At 51.3% G+C, this 3153-nt stretch overlaps 1 protein-coding gene across 1 annotated transcript; it reads right to left on the reverse strand.

The window, feature by feature from the left end:
- Positions 1-794: 794 nt before the first annotated feature.
- Positions 795-2441, reverse strand: LOC124675185 (transcription factor MYB94-like). Its single transcript, XM_047211253.1, has 2 exons — positions 2097-2441; positions 795-1958 (listed from the first exon to the last, which is right to left on the reverse strand). The coding sequence occupies exons 1-2, from the start codon at positions 2227-2229 to the stop codon at positions 1162-1164; spliced, it is 930 nt and encodes a 309-aa protein (XP_047067209.1). The 5' UTR covers positions 2230-2441; the 3' UTR covers positions 795-1161.
- Positions 2442-3153: the final 712 nt, after the last annotated feature.

Here is a 3153-nt window from a genome sequence, read left to right on the forward strand (position 1 = left end):
TCATGATAAGTGAAATTTGAGATTTCACAATTAATCACTCAAGTGACAACATTTGTTCCCAACATGCCAAATTTCCCGGTTTATGTAGTAGACTAATTCCAAGAAGGGATGAAAACCGGGAAATCTAATTCGGCTCATGGGCATATGAACCAATTGTGTGAAAACACATTTTAAAATGTTAAAAATTTCTGAAATAAAATTTTACATGTATGTCTAGACATTTTATGTTGACACACAAGTTTTTGGGAAAAAAACGATTATTTTTTTGTCCTATGTGAAAAAGATAAATTTTGATGCCACAACACCACTACCCATGGGACATTTTTTTGTCTTTTTGTATATACATGCCACATAAGATGTTGTTTTACTACGAAAATTTGTGTACGAAGACGAAGACAGAATGTCAGGATGTACACGCGAAATTTTATTTCAGATTTTTCTACAATTTTTTATTTATTTTTAAATTATATTTTATAATAGGTTCATATGAACCTCTATGAGCAAAACACCAACCTCCAAAAAGGAAAAAACGCCTTAAAAGAAAAGCGAACATCAGTCGTCAAGTGTGAGCTTTTATCCATTATTATTCCACCTCAAATGATCGCCTAGAAGACAACACTTCGCTTAGATGTAATGGACCACCCTAACAATGGACAAAATAATAGCTAAAAAGGATTTAAGAAAACGAAAGGAAAAAAAGAAAATATTTTTCACAAAGATGGATACAAGACAACCAAATAATCAGGGAAGATTAGTCTACTCAGTAACTTAATTAGCGGCAGCACAAGATAGTATGACAGGTATTAATTGGGGATAATGGTTTTATTCATCCACAGTTTGCAGGTTGCAAAAGCGGACCTAGTCAAAGTACAAAACCCATGAACATATTATTGATCAAGTCTGAGTGACAGCAAGTAGATAACATGGAGTACTACAGGAACGCTACAATCTCCCTTGTTTAACCTAAATGAAAACTATGCAGATCCTAAGTAAACACGAGATCAAGGTGCCTAATATAGTTCAATCAGCCACCGAGATACTAGAGGATCTGTGTAGTTTTCGTTAGGTGGGCATGCAGTAAAGACACTCCTCACTTTGGCTAGGAACGCAGGCTAGCTAGGACAGTACCCATGGATCTTAACCTTGGCACGCTGGAGCTAGCTAGAAAGGGTAAACCATGGCGGGGACGCCGTGGCCGTTGTTGCTGTCGTCGTCGAGGAGCCACGTCTCGAACTCGCTGAGCGGCGTCTGCGCCGGCGCCAGCACGGCCGGCTTCCTCTCGTAGTCGAACGCGGCCCGGAGCACGCGGGTGGCGGTCAAGCCGCCGCCGTAGGATACATCGGACGCCGACGAGCCGGTGGGGCTGTCGGCCGCGCCGCCTGGGGTCGCCGGGCCGCTGGCCTTGCTGGTCCAGCCGTCGAGCATCCGGGAGATGTTGGCCGTGGTGAGGACGTACGGCCCGGACGCGGAGGGCGAGCACTGGGACAGCGACAGCGAGCCGCCCGAGGAGCTGGACGCCGCGGGGCTATCGCTGTCGGCGGCAGCCGCAGCGACGCCGTCGGCGGCCGCGTCCTTGGGCGTCGGCGCGTTGATGCCGTCGAGCGAGGTGAGCGCCTCGCGCAGCGCGCGGCGCGCCATGTTGATGTCCGTCTGCAGGCGGCGCTCCCACTGGCCCTTTGAGGAGGAGGACGGCCTCTGCGAGACGGGCTTGGCGGCCGCGTCGCCCCCGGCGGCGGCGGCCTGCAGCTTGCGCTTGAGGTGGGTGTTCCAGTAGTTCTTGATGTCGTTGTCGGTGCGCTCGGGGAGGTAGGACGCGATGGCGGCCCAGCGGTTGCCGAGGAGCGCCTGGAGGTGGACGATGAGCTTCTCCTCCTGGTCGCTGAAGTTGCCGCGCTTGATCCCCGGGCGCAGGTAGTTGGTCCAGCGCAGGCGGCAGCTCTTGCTGCAGCGCATCAGGCCTGCATAGATAATAGCACGTCCAGGATCAGAATCCACATCTCCGTAAGCTAGATATGCGAAACCTAGATACGCATCTAGTTGAAGCCATGGATTTAGAGATGCGGAATTGGCAAGAAGAAGGGATAAGGGAGGTGTACCGGTGCGAGTGGGGACAGCGCGCCAGTTGCCGGGGCCGTGCTCCTGGATGTAGGAGACGAGCACGAGGTCCTCCTCCGGCGTCCAGGGTCCCTTCTTGACGCCGTCCTTGTCGCAGCACGGCGGCCTCCCCATCCTTCCTCGGTCGTCACTCGCAGCGAAGCCGAAGAGAGTGAGAGGCTTTTGCTGCACACGCGCGCGACTGAAGGGAATAAGAAGACACCGGCGCCGTATACGAGCAAGATCGGGTGACGCGAGCTCGCCTACGCTGGGGAAGGGAGTGAGGTAGAGAGAGACTCTGGGGTGTGGTGATGATGTACTCCGTATGTGTGCTGGAGGAGAGGAAGATGGTGAAGACAGGAAGGCAGGGTCCAGAGCAGGGTGCGGTGTAGGTGCGTATATATACACGGTTAGGGTCTGTGGTCACGGCCAAAGCACAGCGCTGACCTTGGTTGGTATTACGCTGGGGTGTTTTACAGCGGCTGGGATACCGAGACAAGTTTTCTTGAACAGTCAAATGTAGAGACAGGGACGTGTGAGTACTCCAGCTAGCTAGAGGAAGATGAAAAGAGTGAGCTAGTGTGCATTTACTCTGGTCTCGTGGCAAAGTCAGCCTGGTGGTGGGGCGATACATACACTGCAGCATGCCGCCTTCCTTGCGATGGATGCCGCGTCGCATTAATCGCGGCTGCCCGGCCCGGCGCGGCGTGGCACCATATGCCATGTTGCGAGCTTGCAAGCCATGCCATGGCCTCTCTTACCTGGCTGCCGTGTTTCAAGAGAAAATGAAAAGACAATTTGGAAAGAAAACTCTTCTCTAGGCTACTTTAACACGATGTTACTCATGGAGTTATGGCCTGAGAGCTTAGCTTCTCATCTGTGCAAACCATGCCTGTCCTCGCATGCACCTCCTCGCAAAACTTTTTCCCGTGTGGCAACCATTTCTCGCGCTAAGTTTATCCTTTTAAACTTTATAAAAACTATACTGATAAACCTTTCAAAGTTGGGAGGGGTTGTCCTTTACTTGTGCTGGTCAGTTGCATCCTTTGACTCCTTTTC

This window comes from Lolium rigidum, chromosome 7 (assembly GCF_022539505.1).
Source record: "Lolium rigidum isolate FL_2022 chromosome 7, APGP_CSIRO_Lrig_0.1, whole genome shotgun sequence".
Classification (NCBI taxonomy): Eukaryota; Viridiplantae; Streptophyta; class Magnoliopsida; order Poales; family Poaceae; genus Lolium; species Lolium rigidum.